Here is a 20017-nt window from a genome sequence, read left to right as displayed (position 1 = left end):
ACTCATCTGTGGAGCCATTCTAATGCTCCTCATACCACCATCTGCTTCAGAAGCTGAAGTGACACCACTAACCCTTCTTACAAATGCGTTTGTCCAGTCGCTCTGGGTTGGGGGGCAGTAATGTTGCTTCAGGAATCTCTACTGCGTGGAAAGCTCTGGTGTTGCTTCTCAGCATTTGATCTGGGTGACCAAATAAATGCTTGTGTGGACAACCAGAAGCCCAAGAAACACCACTACGCTTTTGACATCCTGCAAACTCGCAACACAAACAGCTTTCTGAGACAGACTTCTAAAATTGCCTCCTGTAGGGAAGGGACTGATTCTGACACAGAAGGGACTGATTCTAGAAATCTTAGCTTCAGATCACCTGGTGTTTTGAAACCTTTTTGAAATATTATTGTGCCCGCACCTTTCTTATCTAAGCGCTCAAAATACTTAATCATCTAATATTATGAATGATGATCTCTGCCATAAGTTTAACAGAATTAGAGCTTCACATTTCAAACACACCACTATAATAGGTCAGTTAATTCCCACAACTTTCACTTGTTAATCAATCAATTATGGATTTATTTTAGCCGAGTTTAAGACAATTAACTTTCTGCATGTTTCAATAAAGCTAAAAAGGCAATCTCTACGTGAAACAGACAAAACCCCATAGCTCTGTTTTCAGGGTTTTGGTTTCCTATTAGTTCACTAGCGATGAGAGATAACGACTCCAAAGGAGCCTAGACTAAACGTATTTTTAGGAGCAATGCTCTAGAAAATATATAATAAACAAATTAAGAAGCCTGAAATAGTTCCACAGAGCAGCCCACGATATTTTTTCAGCTTGTCACACGGCCGTTGTCGTGCCCAGCTATAGCTCCTCACCCGCAGCATTTTGCCCAGTTTTCATAGTCTATAGAGTTTGCGCTAATTTGCTTTAGGAGTAGCTCTCACCAGGCACAAAGGAGAAACTCTCTCAGTTTACAGGACAACACCTACAGCTGCTCCTTGGTTTGTGCTCAGGGGGGCTGTGCTCTAGAATACAGACGTTCATGTCGCAAAAACGTGTACTCAGCCCACAAACGGGGAGAAAATCCCTGGAGATTTAAGTGAAAATTTGCTAAATTAAGAGCCCGCTGGAATTTCAGGGTGTGATAAAACTTCTAAAGATGATGATTACCAGTCTCTGGATCTCTTCACTCAAGTCTTTTAGATGCAACAGAAACAGACTGGAATAAACATGAGTTACTGATTATTTTCATCGAACTAATTATCCCTTTGACACGTATGACAACCAACTATTTGTAAAAATACATATTTACAGTACAGACTTAAAATAAACTCATTAAACCCACAACTTTTTGCTCCCAAACAAATATAAAAAGAAAACAATATGGTAGTTTATACCCCATTTATTAAGACAGAGCCATCTATTACTTAATACACTGGTTGGGTAGCCATAAGTCACATCATTTTCTTACGATATTAAGATGCAAGACAGTTTGGCAACCAGATAACAAAGACAAATTAGGCAGGCTGGAGAAACATTTACGCTGCAGGGGGTTAAAAAAACCCCAACATCTAAGTGAAGGAGACCTAAACCAGCACAGTCACACAAGGTGCTGGCATGGGGCGACGCTGGGCACGGCACGCTTGCCAGCCAACTCCTCGAGTGCCCGGCAGGCCTGCCAGGGCCCCTTCGACTGGAATGTCAGGAAAAGGTCCAGGGACCGTCTGGGTGCTGCTTTTTTTGGACACCAACCAAAGCGCGCATCACCAAAGCTACAGTTTTCCGTGCAGGGATCGCATAGTGTTTTTTTGTTTTTTGTTTTTTTTTTTCTTCCCCTTTTTGTAAGAATGAAGGCTTCTGGTAAGAAAGTTTATAGTGCAATCTGAATTAATTTGTGCCCACAGTGTCATTATTCATTCTCCCCAAACAGTTTAAATATAATCGTGTAGGAATGTGCTATCTCTGTAAAGATATTACAAAGTAGTGCTTATACAGTCGGTGACTACATAAATTCAATTTTAATAAATATATCTCTTCATGCTTTTGCAAAACTACAAGTATGAAAGCAAGAAGTCACAAAGCAGCCAAGTACTTCTGCATCTTCCAAAAGCTATTAAAATCATCAGGGCTCTAAAAAGTTAATATACCTTATCGCACAGGAAACACGCACCATGTTCAATTTAACAGCTGCTCAGAGAAGAACAAACCCCATTTCTGCTTCCTCTTTGCCAACGCGCCACCAAGTTACAGCTCCTGCGGAGAAATCAGAGAGGTTGCTTTGCTCCCAACAAGCAAGTTCAGATGTTTCTGCTTGTCAGTGTAGCTGTGTGCTTGACAAGGAAATTTGCAACATTAGCTATATCACACATACACAATTGTGTATTTTTTTTTTCTAATGACAGAAAAAAAAAAAAAAAGAAAAAAAAAGGTCAAGCACCAGGAGCTTCAGCTCATAAACACATTGTGTTGGCCTTAAGAAACCCAGCTGTAGCTTTAACACAAATTTACAAAAGTGAACATTTATTCAGCTTGAAAAGCACCTACACGATAGTTACCTTGATAACAATAGATGTAAAGACAGTATCGGGTTAACATCATATCGACACGCAATTTTCTGCAAATGGAAAAATTTATAAAAATAAAAAATGGCAATGCTTCATTGAAATAACAGATTTAAAATTTGCTTCTTGAAGCAACTATTCTGACATCAGTATGGCAACATGCAAGCAAGTTCAGTGAAAGCAGCAGATTTATTTTCATTCTTTAAATGATTTCAAGGTTAAAGTCATCAAAAGGTGGGTTTGGTTTTGGTTGGTTTTTTTCCTTCACTATGTCTTAAATCAAGACTCTTTGAGAGGGGGAAACTTGTTAAAAGAATCTTCAAGAGATCCTTACCTCATTGAAAAACATTTGCGTAATGTATCTTGCTGTGAAAACATCAAGCCTTTTTCTTTGCAAAGTCCTCATGAGTAGCATTTTAATTAAAAATGAAAAAAAAAGCACATTAAATTCAGATACTTAAGTCAACTGCATTTGATAGACGCAATCTACGGTCAAGCTAAATGATTCTTTGCACACCAGTATTGTGAATTAAGAGTGTTATACCATGTTTTGTAAACAGAGTTAACACTAAGTGTCAACTGATTTGATTTCTGTGTACTGTAAGATTTTTAAAAATGCAGTTATGAACAAAAATTCTCCTTTGGTCACAGTCACGAGACAACTGTTTGGGCAAGTGTGGCAACAGAAGGAAAACACACAACGATCAATCGTCTATAATACATAAATACAGCTGAAGATACAAATAAAATAGTCCTTTTATTTGCGATGTATGCCATGCACAGACAGAAAGTGGGAGAGTTTCTAAAATGCCAATATACTAATGCTCAGCATATTGGCGTACTTCAGGTAGCTCCAAAAAAGATCCTGAATACACACATGCTTGGAGGCATCTTTTTGACATATATACATATGGGCTACGCAGAAGCTTGCAGACTAAGGTTTGGCACATACATGATCATTTCACAACAAAAGGAAAATTTGACTCAAAAAGCATTTTCATCATTTTAAATGTGAATTGTTTTAAAATGAGACAAATACTGTTATTTTAGAAAGAATCACGGAAGATTCATTTAATATTTTTCTATTAAATACTGTACTTCAAGGCCGCTTTGTAAAAAGAAAGAACCACGCTCCCTGCGGATTCATCTCTCTGGTACCCAGCAGCTTCTGACTTGACAGCTTCAGTCTTATGTGCAACTTTGCAGCATAGACAAGCTTTAAAGCATTCTGCAAATATTTTGGCTTGCACATGGAGGCTAAAGCAAACTGGTTTTGTATCACAGAAACTCAGAATCTTTGCTTGTTTCTAAACAGTGCAGAACCTTAAAGTTAAACATGGGCTTAAGGATGTCAGCGACTGTCAGGGATGATGTCTAGCAAAGGCTTGAATTCATCTTATCAAACACTAGGGATACACGGATCTTTCAAAGACTGTATGCTTCTGATTTAAAGACTATCGATTTTTAAGAAAGAAGTCTTCAAATACACACAAAATTTGAAGTACGTAAAATACAAAACATGGCTTTGTAACATATTTTCTTAAGAGAAGTTTCATTTTGACATGCAAATTATTCAAGACCACAAGTGTCTACATGGCCTTGGCAGCATTTTCTGAAGGGTTATATCTTTAAAACCGATTAAAAAAAAAAAACACAACCCAAACAAAACCCCTAGACCTTCATATATAGCCAAAACATAGTATAGTTAGTTTTCTCCAATTCCATGGGGACATAAATTTCTAAAAAGATTTGGATTTAATGCCCTGATTTTTTGAAATGTAGTTCTGCTCCACAAACAATGATCCAGTTGTAAAGAAACCTCCATGCACTATGTGTCAATGCATTAATGACATTGACATATTTACAGAATAATTTTCCAACGTTAGACAACATGTTATATGGAAATTAAAATTATTTTCATTTCTGTATTTTCTGTATCTTCGTAAAGTAGAACTGTTGCTGACTTTCTAAAGTATAATGAGGTGTGTATTTATATGTAACAAAACCACCAAGTTGTGGCAAGTATTCAAAGATCTTAATTTCCACATAGCACCGCCACTCTGTTCTTTTCAAATATCGTCAAAGATCTCTGGGGTTTCTTTCAAAACAATCCCACCAAGTAAGCCCTTTCTATAGCTTTTTCTGCAGAAATGAGAATCACCTTGAAAAAACACTTTACGAGATTGAGGCTCAAACACTTAACTGTCATGTAACCACATATGACTGGAATCATGCTAGTGCACCTTATTACATTGAATCCTATTGTTAAAAAACATAATAAAATCAGTGGTTTGTGCACATCTTTTGAAGATGACACTTAAGATTTTCTAAACAAAATCAGAATGTTAAAGCATACTCCTCAAACAGAAAGGAGGAATCAACTACTTCCATTCTCAACATACCAACGTTCTAGTGCCTGTAGAACTGAAAAATAAATGTATTAATTACAAAATACACTGCAACTTGAGTAGTCAACGCTCAAGTTTACTATAATTTTAAAAGTTATTATTTTTAGCATAACCACCCTAGCAAGTTATTCTGTATATTTCAGTGAAGCAAAGCTTAAAAAAGTTGTAGAGAAATAGATCATTCCTTTTTTGTGTGTTTTAAGGGAGCAATAAATCCTTTCCATAAAAACTATTTACAGAAATGCAAGAGCAAGCTTTCTGAGATCAGGGTTTGGGGTTTTTATTTTTTTTTTTCCCCAAGATTCCACCACATGGTAAAAATTTAAATGGATGTGTATTCCTGACCACACTGATAATGTCACAGCTAGAATCTCATCGGCTAGTTCATGACAAGCAATTGCAATGGGTGTAAACAAAAACCAGGTGCCTAGAACTGGGACAAAGCTCAGTTGTAAGTTGACTGTATGATACTAATAATGAAAGCAAGATTTAAAGTAAACTCATATGGAATTTGGATCCAACTGAGGGAACGGTGAGAACGACACAGTGAAAGTACACTTGGGTGCAATTTCATGCTGGTGACTTTTTTTTTCCTATTTTATGTTTAGAGCAGATTTTAAACCAGGAGTTGCATATCCAATGACACACACACAATTCAAAACTTAAGTGACCATTAGCACATTTGTACACATACTTACATAAACTTAGTATTTACATATTCTAAACAAAGTTCCATTTTAACAGTTGAAGTCTTTTAACACATGAAAGAAGGTAAGCTACTACAAAGAATGCATAACAGGATCACAAATTTTCCACAAGCATATAAACACACATTTTAAAGTGCTTTCTGCGTGCTTCAGATTAACCCCTTGCAGTATGAGCTTCTATGTAGTGCTGTTCCAGTCATTACAAAATTATTTAAATCATTCCCCTTCAGGTGCATTGTGAGTTCAAGAAAAATGACGACACGATGTAAAAGTTTTATGCTCTACCAACATAAATGTATACATTACTTAAATTCAGATGAAGTTGTCAAATACTTTGGTTTATCATCGCTTGGGATAAATATTCAATAGAACAGAAATTGCACCTCACCACTCTAAGTTTTTCACTAAAAAAAAAAAAATACCCCAACATAAATTGACAGTATTCTTTGGTAAAAACAGGACATTTGGCCAGTTTGCGTGTACATCTATTTATTAAAATAGTCTAAAAGTGAACAAATGCCACTGCTGTACTGTCAATTTACAGGAATAATCATTCCTTACTCAGCAGGGAGTATCAAAACATTAAGCTGAGCAGTTAGCTATGTAACAAGCTGAAACACCTTCAGCAATCATTACAGGGGATCTGTAACATTTTAGAATACTTTTTGCTTAACATTTATCCTTTACATTACAAAAAAAACCCCAAACTTTGAAATGCTCTATGCCTGCAGACAAGTCCATTACTTCGCAGTGGCTACAGAAATACTATTCAATGGTGTACACTGTTAGGTTTCTGACAAGCATGTAACAAAACCCAGGAATACGTTGTGCTGACCAACCAATATTCAGCCGCACAGTATTTGTGCATTACCTATACTAAGTACTAAGAAAAGCCTATTAAAAATTCAGTTAACTGCTACAAGTTATGTGAATATATAAAAACAGAGCAGATATACAAGTATAACACTGAACATACTGTACTTTATTAGCACAAAAAGCCAGAACAAGGCACAGCAAGCAGAAAAATACATCAATAGAAGGGTTAGTGTAGCATACAAGAATAACGTTTATTGTACTTGCAGCCAAAATGTTCCTTACCTCGCCCAGGTCACTGCCGTAGAGAAGTAAGTAATAACATAGTGTAGCAGCTGGTAAAGAAACTAGGGAGCACTCATAATTGGTACAAAACATTAAAGAGGGGTCAGGGCATTCCAACAAAATTTTAGTGCAAAAATGCCTAAGACAGAACTATCTTAAGTTCCATCTCCAATTAAATAAGCAAACAGAACTCAGAATCTTGTTTCCAAGTAATCTGTTGAAACTATAATCAGTGCATATTACTTTAAAGTATTTTAAAAAGCGCAAATGGAAAGATATTTACAAGTAAAGTGTAACAGTACCTGTGAAACCTGACATTTCAGGTATGTCAGATTTTGTATTCTGATTATAATTCAACCACTTGTAATTTTCTCCATAAAAATATCAGACCACTTTAAATAACTAAACGTTTTTACTCTTCACTATTACCTTCCATTGTAAGTTACAAACAGTCAGGCCACCAAATTTTGGTTTAGAAAAAACACAACCTTTTTTTTCATAGCAATAATCCAATCCCATGTCCTGACACTGAATCAGTAATTCACACTGGAAGGTATTTAACTGTCTGAGACAGTATTACTTCTGCTAAGAATGCCACTTAAATCTCCAAGTGTTTAAAATAGAATTACAGTACTGAGCAGGCATATTCAAGTCTTAATGATTAGAAAACCTTATACACTGAGAAAAGCATGATTTATCTGTTAGCATGAGAAGACCATTAACTCTTAATGGACTGCTTCTAATGAACTGCTCTTCATTAAAAGAAAATACTCTTATTCACTAGTATTTGGAAACTTGTTTGTGAGCTAAATTAGCACTTTGAGTAGTGGAAAGTTTTCAAGAAGATAATTTTAAAAAAATACTTCAAATATTAGCAAAAATGCTCCTCTAATAAAGCATTTCTTTATTAGCATTACATGAATGCCCCATGGAAAATGCCTCATAGTTTCTTCATCCAATTACTACAGCTATAAAAGGGAAACAAAATATTCAGAAATTAGCAAAAATATTTTCATTAGGCCTTAATGAAAAACGTGCAGAATTGTGTCTGCTTATTGTTTCCAAGAGGCATCACAACTTAGTTTGATTAACAGCAGGCAGCATCTGACAGGATACTAACACTCAGCTTAAATAGGATATTGCAGAAAAGCTAGACATTGTTGGTGCGCTTGCTGCAGTTAAACTGTAACACACAAAAAAAAAGCATATTCTAGAAGCTTATTCCGATTTCCATTTACTTTGTTTTTATGGGTTCCCGCTCCAGCCATCGCACCCTGACTTTTTGTTTATAGTGATACTCCTTTAGAAAGTCTTGCAACATTGAGGGTAGAGGAAGGTCATCAATTCCATCATACGTAGTGCACCTGCAGATTACTGCCCGGCAGATATACTGCAGACTAAAGGGGAAAGTCCTGTTCAGAGATACAGTAAGTAATGGTTCAAAGAACATGCAAGAGCTAGGGTCTTTGTAGTGTTCCAGAAGCCCTGTAACAGTGGAGGAGTGAAACACACAGGGATCGTGGGCATCGAAACTAAAGTTGTGATTCCACTGCTCAATGCGTGCATGTAGCGATCGGTTATAACGACGGAAGCTCACAGAGAAGAGGTAGTCCTCTTGCGCAGAATCCCTGAGCAAAAAAGTGCCTTCGGGTTTACCCTCCAGAAGTGCTTCTGCTTCATAGCGGTCCATCACGCCCCAGTAACATGGGTTACCTGTGATCTGAAGTAAGTCTGGCACAAGGCAATGGATGTAATCAATTTGAGTATGCACTTTCCAAGCCCCCTGCCTGCTGATATGGCCGTGGCTCTCTCCAGACATCTGACGCTGCTTCTGCCTGCGTGACTGCAGACAAAGTGTTGTTGTGTCCTCTTCAGAGTCACAGCTCCCTGGAGGTGTTATGTTTTTGTCCCCGGTCAGCTCAGTCATACCAGGGGCTAACTTTGGTCCCAGTTTATACAATGGATTAACCTGTGCTGTAGCTTCAAAAGTATGTATTTGGGCATTGGGAGGGGGATCAACCCCTTCTTCAATACTAAGTCTGCGTCTCTCTCTGAGCCTGTCTTCCTCGTCTTCTGTGGAAACCAAGGAAGGATCAAATGTGTCAAAAAAAGTTGAATGAGGACTCACAGGCGCTGTATGCTGTTTAATGAGATGCCACTTCTGAGCCAGATCTGAGCCTGCAGGAAAAGGGCATTTCTCAAGCATTAGTTCAGAGAGATGGATCTTTCTTTTGTTAGAAAACAGAGGTTTGGACTGTTTGCTGTAAGTTCTCATGGGAAAACACAGCCCAACAGTTTCTTGGAGACGCTGTCGCAGAGAACGGCTGCCTACTGTCCTGTTTGATACTGCATCCATATCATGGACAGAGCTCACCCCATACCTCCTCTCTCTCCTCTGCAAACCACTTCGTGTTCTACCAAATCTTTTTTCAGTATCCAAGGAGCTCTGGGTTTTGGTAGAGCAGGAATGCTTCTTCTTCCCACCCCAAGGAGCATGCCGAGAGTAAGAGTCCCTTCGAGCAAGTCTAGCTCCTGTGGTGACACACGAGTCATTTTCTTTCTCAATGCTTATTTCAACAATCTGAGGAATTTCTGTAACACAGTTTTGGTTCCGCCTTGCCGAATTCTTTGAAGGACTTAAACCTAATTGCAAAGCAATGTTTTCTCTCAAAGGGCTGCTAGGTTGTTGTTGAGCCAAATCGGTTATCTGGACAGCTTTCTCTTTAGCAGATGAACAACTACTGGAGTTCACAACTACACTTTCATTTTGGCTTCCACCCTCGTGACTGAAAAGATTCTGGCACCTGTATTTGAAGTTGTTCCACATCTTTCCCACTTTATCCATGGATTACGTTATCTAAATTCAAGAGAAGAAATATTAAAATACAGTTTGAAAAAAATGAGGATACATCTTTAATTATCGATTAAGTTATAGACACAAGACAACTGTTAATTGAACACACTACGTTTGAAAAAGTACCCTAGTGTTTGAATGGTTATGTGGAAGTGATATGCATCGCACCATTTTGATATTCAGAAAAATCACCATGAAGGAAGTGTTTTGGAAATTACAAAGATTTTATTTACTAACATGCCCTCATATTTTTCTGTAGGCACATAGGTAGGTCTGCATAGTTGTATTTGATGACCAGGAAACATACAGTCTAAAATTCTTCATTTTAGGAAGAATTTTTAAGTCATTTGTAAGGTATCACTCCCTGATAAGCTTCCAATAAAGTAGCAGTAAAAATAAATTCTGAAAAATAACTATTTGAGTCACTCCAAACTATAAGAACAGTAAGTGAAATCCAACAAGTGCACTGCAAATGTCCAGACATGCCATCTAAAAGCAAAAGCTCCAGCCACAGGTCAGATAAATTCCAAACTATAACTGACAAGAATAAAAAAATTAGCCCAAAAATAGAAACTTTGGGGGGGGGGGGGAAAAGCATTCAGCATTCTAAGATGAGGCAATCACCCAAAGACAAGGAAAAGCAGTAAGAATTTTAGAATTATAAAGTCTCTGATATATTAATAAAAGCCATACATATGAAACATCAAAAAAAAAAAACTGTCTGGTTTTATTACTTTAGATATAAAAGAGCGAAAGAGCCCAAGGAGCTTTTCTATCTTTAGTAAGAGCACTTAAAAAGAAAGCAGCTCGGCAGCAGAAACACGATGACAGGGAATCACGAAGATACAGTAAAAAGATAAAAACATTAGCAGTGTGTATTCTGCAACGACTTCTTTAGAAACCGAGTTTGATAATTGGAACGAGACTGCCAAAAACACAGGACTGCCCTAGGACAGAGAGAAACAGGCTAATTCTGTACTAAAAAAAGTCAGGCAATGCCAAGCTAAATTAGATCTAATTAAAGTTCTGAGAGAAGTGCTAAACTTAAAGGACTAAAACATGTCATCTTATCTAATTTAACTCTTAATGGAAACTGTTCTGTTCTTCGGAAATATATTATTTTGAAGCAACATTTCTCTGTTGCTGCAGTTCTTTTCTGTTCACAGCTAGAAAGGAATCTGAAGGAATGACTGAATGCACTGAGTCTCACAAAATAACGTGGATGATAAGCAAGTAGGCGATACTCTAGCGATCCAGTCTAGAAGTCCCTTCGGATAGCACCACAGCTGTATGCCCATGACTTTACAGCAGAATCCATCGAGACTGAGGAATAGTCAGAGGTACAGCTTACATGAAAATCATGAAAGGATAATGAACGTGAAACACCTAACTGTTATAGGAACAAAAAGCAAAAGAAGCAAAAGCTTTTTTCCCCACCACCTCCTCAGATACTTCAGCAAACCCAGCAAGCTAGGTATCTGCATCCAACTGCATAAAATAAAACCTTAAGAATTTAGTGTGGATGCAGGGAAGTGGGGAAGAAATCAAGCCTTAAGAGTCTCTGGAGATTACCGGTACAAGTTACCTAGAACACAGTGCTAATGACAATCCAAACCACACCCAAGTAGTTATTAAGGAGGGAGACATTTGCAGAGAAATATTATACGTAGAAGGTGCTATAGAGTTCTGTACATACATGAAAGCGTATAAGCAAATAAGCAAAGAATGTCTTCCTGATTAAAAAAAAATATTCCTAAATTTGTTTTTTCTGGAGTTGTCTGGACCAAGCGGGGGAACTAGAAGAGTTCTAAGAGCAGCAGAAAAAATAAAGTCAGATCACATACAGATTTGTAGGAACCATACAACCATGTATCATGCCATCGCAATCATCATAGCTCTTTGTGGTGTCTCAGAATACCCACACTGACCAGGAGGCAGCATATGTTTGCTGGCTGCCAGTCTGTCAACACAGTGTACATATAAGGTTGACTTCAACCCATTTTTCTCTCAAGTTGTACATTTCTTTCCCTTTCCTAGTCACAGAAACATTTGAAATTTTTTGGAAGGGAAAAGGAAAAGAGGGTATATAAGCTTCAGTCCCTTGGGAAATCAGGCTAGAAACAGTAGACATCTTTGCGACAATGAACTGGAATTACATTTCTAGCCAAACAGTCATACGCTATTCAGTAGCGTCTTTTATTCTAAAATTGCTCATTATTGCTCTTCCTTTGCACTATTAAATTTAGAATGTCTTCAGACTGTTAGATGGCTGGAAAGTTCTCGACAGTTGTCCAGATTGCTTCACAAACAAAGAAAACAAACAACAAAACCCCACCACACTGTCTTGACAGGCCGTACTTTTGAAAAGTTACATTTGAAAGGTTAACTCCTTTTTGTCATACTGAGAGAATATAGATACTCTTCTTACCCAGAAAAGCATACGAGTCGCTGTATCTTGTCTTGAGAATATACCTCAACATGAACTTGCTAGATTCCTTCTCTGAGCAGTAGACATGATTACTACAAAGAGAAAAACGGTATTTTTGTTAGTTGTTAGAATATCTTTTAATTTAGATATTTACAATTAGTCACTGGTATCAAAGGGATGTTTTACTAATTATATCTTAAATGAGTGCATGGAACTGCCTGCTCATTATATATTTTTAATGCACATTAACATAAACAAAAAGTTTCACAGAACTTTTTTTTTCATTCACTAACAATATTTGTCAAATAGAGTCCAGGGGAGGACCCTCAAATAAAGCTTTTGAGAATGAAGAGCAAAGCCACAGCACCTGGATCACTGAAGTGCCAGGCACAATGGGCATACTCAGGCCTGTAAAAATGGTTTCCCCACATTTTGGTCTCAAGTCCAAAGCAGTGGTTCCCAAGTTGTGGTTGGCAGTGCTGTCAGATCACCTCATACTGCCTCTCCTCCCTGTTTCCAGCTGCTACATCACATCAAAAGGCAGCTAAAAATACACTCTTTTCTAATATTACTTTTCCAGGTAAGCAACTGCTGTACTTGCCACAAGGATGTTATATGATTGTGAAGCCAGAGGAATATGAACCATGATTCTAAAAATGGGAAAGTAAGTGGAATACAAGACAAGTTCTTCAATAAAAGAGCAGGTCAGCACTTCCCTAAAATAATCATCATTGTTTTTCAGAAATCTAAGAGGAGTTGAGGGATTTAGTATGCTTAAGCCCCTGTCAGAAATCTAACAGTAACAGGACAAAGGAAAATAATTTGCTTCTCCACACTAGAGCCCAATCCAGGACAGCAGTAAGAGTTAATAGAAAATATTGGGAACTTATATTAAAGCTTTACCTGCAAAACAGGGAGAAAAATATTCAAATATTATGCATATTTACTGGAACAAAAAACTATGGCGTTGAATAATCACTAGTAGAATATAAGTTAGCATTCCTAGGCAGAAACTCCAGTGTAACATCAGAAAAGTACTAAATACGATTAGTTTTCATTCACCTCTGTAAGCACTAAAATTGCTGAAACGCTTTTAAAGTTAGGCCATACTATTATTGAAAGATTCCATAAAAGTAACCTTTCCAGACAGCAAGAGTTACAAGTACAAAATCTTAGTACAAAATGAAGATTAAAGCAAAAGTAAAGTTCTTTGGAACTCTGAAGTTTACCCCCATTTCTCTTTTCCCCCCATTAACTTCCTAGCACGTCTACGAGACAGTAAAAAATACTATAATTGGTTCAGAGCAAGGGCCTTAACAGAGCAAGCGAAAGGTAAAGTTGCTAGAATAAGGACTATACAATTTTAAATAAAGCCTTACTTAAAGCAGTAGGTCATTCAGGCCTCTGAAGACATACTTGCATTCCAAATAAAACCAGTAATGTTCTTTTACTGGGCACAGGTGGCAAAGGGGCTGCAAGCTAACCATTTTAACTTATTAAAAATACAAAAAGGACACAGAAGCTTATCTTGAAATTTCATGCTTAATGGTACTTAACTTTAGACACCACTATCATTCCTCAGTTCTGCTCAGCAAGATGAACAGTCAACGTATCGCCCCTCGTATCGCCACTGCCAGCCAGCTGACACAGCCTGTTGGACAAGCTGCCCGGTGGCTCCAGGAGGGAGCGGTTGCTTTGGGAACCATCCTTCGCTAACAGAAAACAGTTTCTTGAATTTGGGTGACTGTCTCAGTTAAACCTCTCAACCTTGTGTTGGAATAAAACTTGAGTCATTGCTAAAATATTTAATATTCAATCTATTAATTTTAAATGAGTTTAAATCAATGTGCCACAGATTTCTTGTGGCAGCGCTAAGGTTGACAAAATACAAATTACTTCTGAACTGGCCTTAAAATCATGCTGGTTTTACAAAGGAGCACTGCCAGAAGTTACTTTAGCCTGAACAAAAACTAAATTTAATTCCATCAAAATCCACAAAGTGAATTCATGAACTTGTAGATTTTCTCAGGAAAATTACACTAATGTTCCTAAACCAATCTCTTTTTAATACTATAAATTGGCATAAGTTATCTTAAAAAAATAACAGTAATAAGCACCCTACAGGGATTACAGAAGCGATAAGACATAGTTATCTTAACACTATATTCCCACTTGCAGTAAGTTTAGAGACCTTCAAAGCCATGAAGTTTGCATGAGTGTAGTCTTCAAGTACTCCAAGTGAACAAATAATGAAACTACAAAGAAAGTGAAGAAAACCATTGGTATAATATGACTTAAATAAAGGCAACAGTTACAACCTGTTTCTAATCCTGAAATACCACATATTAATAGATTACTGTGAAAACTCAGGCCACTCTTTCCAGAAGTGTCACAAGATCTAGCCAGTGCTTTCCACCTGTGACTTCCTAGGAGGAGCATTGAAAGCCAAGGTTGTGCTCTGTCCTAAAGATAACACAGTTATTTCACCCTTAAAGTGTTACCCAATTTAAAAATTAGTTGATACAGTAAATTACATTCAAAATATTAACTCGTAAAAATCTTCACAAAAGCTGAAACACTGCATAATGTATGACACCTTACCAAACAAGTAAAGCATGCTTATTTCAAAAACAAAAATCTACAAGATTCTTCGTTTTGGTATTTTCATATGATGATAGCTTCAAAACATTGAAAGATAACAAGGACAAAACATTGAAGGAAAACAAAAACCAGACAATTCTTACAAGTCAAAAAACACAATAACCTGAAAGGGGAGGGAAAAGAAGTCCCAGTCTCTCTGCTCCTTGCACATTGTTTAGTGCAATGCTAGCACGAGTGTAAGAAGGCAAGCAGGCTAACACATTCAGTGACACTGGGGCACATCACCTTGGACCACAGAGATAGAAGTAAAAGGAATGGAGAGAGACTACACTTCTGTTTAGATTGCTCCTTACTTTAAAATGATTCACTTAGCAGTGATGAGAGACTCCATTATTAAAGACATTTGCTTCCATTAAGGTATGCTTGCTTGAAGAGGTTAATGTCCTATTTGCACATTGCCAAACGCCTGCTATAGGCTACTGCTCCTAGGGATGCACTAACAAAGCTGCTCACATAAGCACTCCTCAACCTTATTCAGTCAAAATGAATAAGGCTGGCAAACACCTACTGTTTAAAGTAACCCACTTGTGGAAGGAAGAAAGGGCAACACTAAGGATTACAAAGCAATTTCCTCCCTTCCACTACACATTCCAGAAATAATAAATTACTACTGTAATACTAGAGACATCATTTCTTAAAAAAGCAAGGAATATGTTGGCTTAAGTGGAACCATGCATTTTTCTACACACACACAAAAACGGGCTCACAGCAGACAGCCTGAAAAACTGATCTGGAGGGCTTGAAGGAAGAGGTGGCTGTTTTTTTTTTTAACTAGACAAAGTTAGGGGGCCAAGTGTCTCAAGTGTTCATGAAAGCCTTAGCAGGGCAAAGTACTACTGCGTTTTTCCTAGCAGGCTCTGATAATTTGGAAATGCAGTTGCACAGGAAGAAAAATATGAACGTCTGAACCCCCAAATCAAAACTCAAACTTGCCAAGAAGAGGTAAAGGACACTGAGCTGTAATTCTAATACCACATTAAATTGGCATAAGTCAGCATTGCAACCGAAAGAAAAGGCCTCAGCCTCTTCCCAGCCACCTGTGCTGCTACAGGAGGTGGTCTGCACACCGTATAGCTGCTCAGTCAACCAACTCAAGGAACTGATCCAGACTAAAATGAATTACCAGAAAAAGTCTCAATCGTTTACTCCATCTGGTTTACAACTTCTTTATAAACATTCGTGTTAACGCAAGGGAGGAGCGGATGAGGAGGGAGGAAGCAGCAGCCAGGGGAAGACTGCTTCCTTCCACAGCAGCACTGGTTTGTTCTGTTCACGATATTGAGGGCTTAGACTGCTACTTTGAAGAGAAATCTCAATTAATCAACTGTGGGGCTGTGAAGAGAGAGATCAGGATTCTATTTAAGATGCTGCTTTGAACATTCATGTTGAAAGTTCAGCCACTGAAAATGTTTACTTCAAAAATAAAATGCTGAGTTGGCTTGACGCGTCCTGCTAAAACACAGGGAAAGCTACCAGTTTCAAGGACTTAAGCTGGCAGGCTGTCAAGTCAAAGAAAAATAATGACATTTTGCCATTGTTCCAACCTGAAAGTGAGAAGTAATCTCCTCCCCCTCCTTGGTGCAGATTCACAGTGAGCAAAAAGCAGTCTTAGATTGGATAGCTGATGTTCTGCTAGTTTCTTTCCAAGCAGCTACACATTGGTAGCTTCAGTTCAAGAATACCATTCCAAGACGTTTTGAACAGTGGGATACATTCTTGTAGCCCCTTACAGGGCTTTGGGTTTCAAAAAGGACAATGTCAGGACTACATGTGTTCACATGTTAGATTAGAAAATACCGTACAGTTGTGATCTTTTCTGTTCAGAAAATCTAAAATCCCTCAAACAGAAAAGCCATCAATGGAAGAACAGAACATGAACAACACTGAAACAAAAATAAAGAGTTTTTCTGAAGTACTCTTTTCCCTTAACTTACACAAGTCTAGCAGGTAATGACATAACCATCATCAACAAAGCTAGCATATCTAATTATATAAGGATCACGGAACCACACATAGCAAGCATAAGTTTCAGATATTAACACAGAAGTAATGCTATATGATCTACTGAGAACTCCACATACTGGTAGGTATCTATGGTAGAAGCTCTGCAAATTCAAGACAATGATGCATATTAATTCCAAATAAAGACACTCTCAAATCATTTAGGCAGTATCCTGATGGCCACTCATAACAACATGTAAATCAACACAAGCAACATCGAACAGAAATAGTTTTCTTTAAATTACCTCCACACACCCTAAGTAGGCAACTCATAACTTCACCTTATCATTTGAAAAAGTAAAAGAAAAAGCATAAAGTTAGCAAAGTAAGGTACCCACTACAGAAGAGAACTCTAGGTGACTTGCTGAAATAATGTTTTCTGTACTGCTATGTTTAACTCTCCTCAAAAAGAAGCTGCCGATAGACTTTTTTTAAGTTCATGTGGGCAGAATAAACGGTTCCAGTCAGTGTTCAAGTTAAGTACAGCAGCCCTCTTGATGACCTCTGCAAAAGCTGTAAGTACTCTGAGAAAAAGTTACGGAGCTCTTCCCTAGCAGGGCAGAATTTGTTTCTACTTTTATGAACACTTAACGAAGCATACCCTTTTCTATCAAGTTCTAAAATATAAATGGGTCTCAAATTGATATAAAGAGTGATCTAATGGTTATTCGTATGTAATTTTTGGGACTTCTGAGTTAAGGAAAAGCATATTGTAATAGCTATGTATCACTAGAAGCAAAGGAAATTGGAAGCAAAGTTGAAAAGATGGGTCAATCATATTCCACATCCTTGACTAGCTCAGTAGAAACATTCAATTTAAGATATTTTGTAAACAGAGCATTTCATTCAATTGCAAAATGGCTATTTTGCAAACAGCTAGTTCCTCTGTTCTGGGATCAATTTATGCTGTTTAAACAGTCTTATTTCTTCTCATTTGATACTCCACATTTTTCAAAACATCAACAGCCTGCTTAATGCCTCTACCCCACCATAGTACCCTTGCCCTCCATCAGCTTACAAGCATCATCTTTACACACAGAGCTCTTCTCATGCACCCAGATACTTCCCATGTTTCTTTTCTATCTGACCAAGCAAAAGATCATATTCTCCAATACAAACTAGCTAACTGCCACCTACTAAAACTGATAAAAAGAAAGTTCTACTTGCCTTTCTCTAGTGATGTATCTACAGTGGTGACTACATAGGAAAAAGCAGCACTGCTATCCATGCAATTTCGAAGACACATTAAAAAAACCTGCCTTTCTTTCAAATTTGAGTGAAATGAAAAGTTTCTACAACAACAACAATTGAGAAGAGTGACAGCTTAAGCTGTGATTTCATAGGAACTGCAATTAGAGAATTTAGTGTTAACCTGCAGAATAAATATTACTACATGCACTTAAACAAAATAAATCATCTCTTGCACTATGAGTTGCTCAGTTAATAAATTTGCCATTTCTGATGAAAATAAAAAACCCACTGAGGTTTTATGGATAGCATCCTTATTTTTTGTTCACTGCTAAACATTACTGGAACAAAGCACTTGATAGTAGCAAGGTCATATGCATAGGTAAAAGACAAGAATACTCAGGAAAATCCCACAACTAAAAACGAGCTTCTGTTTGCAGCAACATAAGTGACACGAAATGTTTAAAAATATGAAACATTTAATTGTAATCTATAGTACAACTATATTAATGGTCAAACTTTCTTGTGACGCTCCAATGCCAAAGAGAGATTAAACTTCAAGCTACTGGGGAAAAAAACTGCTGGACCAGCCTGGTGTCTTACACAGCTACAGCCATGCTCCACATCAATTAGGAGATGGCCTGGGAGGGACAATTCTGATAACATATACAAATTTATAAAGTGACCTTTGTAATGACTTAACTCCCACTTACATTCTTTCATACCAGAAGTTTGACAAGTAAACCCTATCTCTATAGCACCACTGGCAATCTTAGATCAGTTTCTGTATAAAACATGTTTTCATAAACTAGACGCATATTTGAATTACTGCAGAATGAGACATGGTGATTTAACCTGCAAAGTATTTGGCAAGCAAGGAGTTAAAATCCTGCCTAAGACTACCCCACAGCTGCTGTCAGCAGTCAGGCTTGTCAAGAGAAGCTGTGGGCTGTCTTGACAAGACTAATTGGCAGCAAGCACCTGGTTCCCCAGGCTGGGCCAGGGTAGGTAAAAGAATATAAACCCTGCAAAGAAGGAGAAGAAGCTGGAAGGCTGCCAGTAGGTCTAGCCTGTTTCATGTTTTCACTTTGATCCACAGACAACTTTATCCTAGACTATACCCAGTTAGAGCTATCAGAAGCATTTTCCTGCATCTTCCCAGCTGAAAGGAACCCATGCTCTATGGTCCTGTACCTGCAGGCTCTGCCACTGAGCACCCACCAAGCCTTGCTGTGTGGGGTCACGCTGCAGCACAACCAAGGGCAACACTATTACTAAATTGCAGTGGAATTGAAATTTTGGTTTTCAAGTACCACCAAAAATCAGCTTAAAGGCATTATTATAACTTTAAAATTATGGACTTATATGCCAAAAAATCAAAACTAAGACTGTCATGGATTTTCTGTATACTGGACATATAAAACATTTGCAATGACAGCTTACATAGCAAATTACAGTGCATCTTTAAGGAAAGGGGAGAAAAAAGTAAAAAACCCAAACCCGACATTCTGGAAACTAGCTAAAAGTAGACTGCATGAGGAACTTCAAGTGGGATTTCCTAAAGTGTGAAAAGAAATTCAGAACATATTTTGACCTCTAGTAGGAATCATGATTTCACTGAATTTGAAGCTTTCTGAAGTTCTGCCCTTTGTTTTTCACAATGCTAAAACTCAATTAAAAAAAATAAGAAAGAAATAAAATCATTAGCCTTGCTGCATTAGCCTTGTAGGTTCAGCCCCTTGAGGCAGGGAGATTTTTCCTTAGGAGTAAGGGAAAAAAATTTATCAGTTTGTTAGCTTAGAGTTTTATATTATTGAACCAACTAGTGTCTAATTATATATACACATACACAAAAATAAATACATAAAAATATATACATGACATCAATATACTTCAGATTTTTATTTTTGTGCAAGACAGTTCAAGTATAAATATTGAAAAGCCAGAATGAAATTTCTTGAAAGTAAAGCGCTCAGCAGAGACTTTATCTATGCCTCTGCCAAGCCTCACGTTTTAGGCATTTTACTTTCAGATTGCTAGTCAAGAATTCCAACCACGTACAGTAGCACGAATATTTCCATAACTTAAATAACTAGAGATTTAGAAGTGTTAA

The 20017-nt window shown here is 37.5% G+C and overlaps 1 protein-coding gene across 6 annotated transcripts in view; it reads right to left on the bottom strand.

The window, feature by feature from the left end:
• Positions 1 to 1405: 1405 nt before the first annotated feature.
• Positions 1406 to 20017, bottom strand: part of SOCS5 (suppressor of cytokine signaling 5) — a 75973-nt gene continuing 57361 nt past the window's right edge. For all 6 annotated transcript variants that reach the window (XM_063328646.1, XM_063328649.1, XM_063328647.1 and 3 more), the window contains 2 exons: positions 12055 to 12146; positions 1406 to 9629 (listed from right to left, as the gene is read on the bottom strand). In XM_063328646.1, coding sequence (XP_063184716.1) covers positions 8007 to 9617 — 1611 coding nt within the window. In that variant the 5' untranslated portion in view covers positions 9618 to 9629; positions 12055 to 12146 and the 3' untranslated portion in view covers positions 1406 to 8006. The remainder of the gene's footprint in view (positions 9630 to 12054; positions 12147 to 20017) is intronic.

The sequence above is a fragment of the Chroicocephalus ridibundus genome, chromosome 3 (assembly GCF_963924245.1).
Source record: "Chroicocephalus ridibundus chromosome 3, bChrRid1.1, whole genome shotgun sequence".
Taxonomy (NCBI): domain Eukaryota; kingdom Metazoa; phylum Chordata; class Aves; order Charadriiformes; family Laridae; genus Chroicocephalus; species Chroicocephalus ridibundus.
This window is presented reverse-complemented; position numbering and strand designations above follow the sequence as displayed.